General features: G+C 36.2%; 1 protein-coding gene across 1 annotated transcript in view; it reads right to left on the bottom strand.

Annotated features, from left to right (window-relative positions):
• The window catches only part of LOC119587460 (calcium-activated potassium channel slowpoke-like), a gene marked incomplete in the record, with an annotated part of 44,614 nt that overhangs the window by 1,033 nt on the left and 42,593 nt on the right, over nucleotides 1-988 (bottom strand). Inside the window, 1 exon segment of the mRNA XM_037936185.1 lies at nucleotides 279-393. Within this exon segment, the coding sequence (XP_037792113.1) occupies nucleotides 359-393 (35 nt within the window).

Below are 988 nucleotides of genomic sequence, written 5' to 3'. Positions count from 1 at the left end.
CGGAAAGACTGCATTAAAGAAGCTGTTGATTATGTGACGACGGTTATCGAGACATCAACAGAATATCATTATTGTCATGACGATTAATTAAAAGACCGAAGACCAAAGCTATTCCAAATAAACGTAACATCAACAATGGCAGAGATGAAGACAGAAAAATAACAAATATGACTGATGATATTAATACCCTATAAATAACTATCGTCATGCCTATGCTGATACTTGCCCTTACTTATCAGTATTACATTTGAACTGTGAGAAGATCCCAGACTTTTTACCTTCGGTTTGCGGCACAGGACGAACACGTGGTCAGTCGCGTGGATGACGGTGTCCTTCTCAGGGTTTGTTATCACGTACCTCAAAGGAGGAACTTCAGAACTTCCAGCCAGTTCTCTGTAAAGATAGTAAGTAGTCAGTTACACACAAATGTATACATATATAAAGATATAAATATGTGCCTTTATTCCTTTTCCTAGAGAAAAACGTCAAGAATTTGAGGCATTTATTATTTGTATAATTTGTATAATGACCTCAATATTACCAGTATTCTTTGGCTGTCTCACTTTCTACTGGATGTGTCCCAATTCCATGTTTATTTTATTGCAGGGCCAACCTGAAGTAAAACACCCATGCCACCATGTTTTTCATTTTCACTTTCACCTCAAATGACAACTACTTCCAGCCCCCAAGAAAATTTGTTTTAAGAAAACAGATACTCATTCATAATGTTTTTAATATGAATTTCATGTTGTCCAACCTGAAATTCCCCAGAAAAGGATATTCTGGGAACATTTCAAAATAAAATAAAGAGAAGTCACTTGATCTCCTTTAGCCGTAGTAATGAATTATATGACATGAGGTATATGTTAAACACATTTGTAAAATTGACTTCTGCGAAAACGCCAGGGTTTATGGTTAGAATACATCCTTAACCGACGGGGAACGGGATGCCAGATTTCAGTAGCCTGAATTACCATTACTTTCTTTA

This window comes from Penaeus monodon, chromosome 22 (genome assembly GCF_015228065.2).
Source record: "Penaeus monodon isolate SGIC_2016 chromosome 22, NSTDA_Pmon_1, whole genome shotgun sequence".
NCBI lineage: Eukaryota > Metazoa > Arthropoda > Malacostraca > Decapoda > Penaeidae > Penaeus > Penaeus monodon.
The sequence above is the reverse complement of the archived record's forward strand: the minus strand, read 5'-3'. Positions and strand labels throughout refer to the sequence as shown.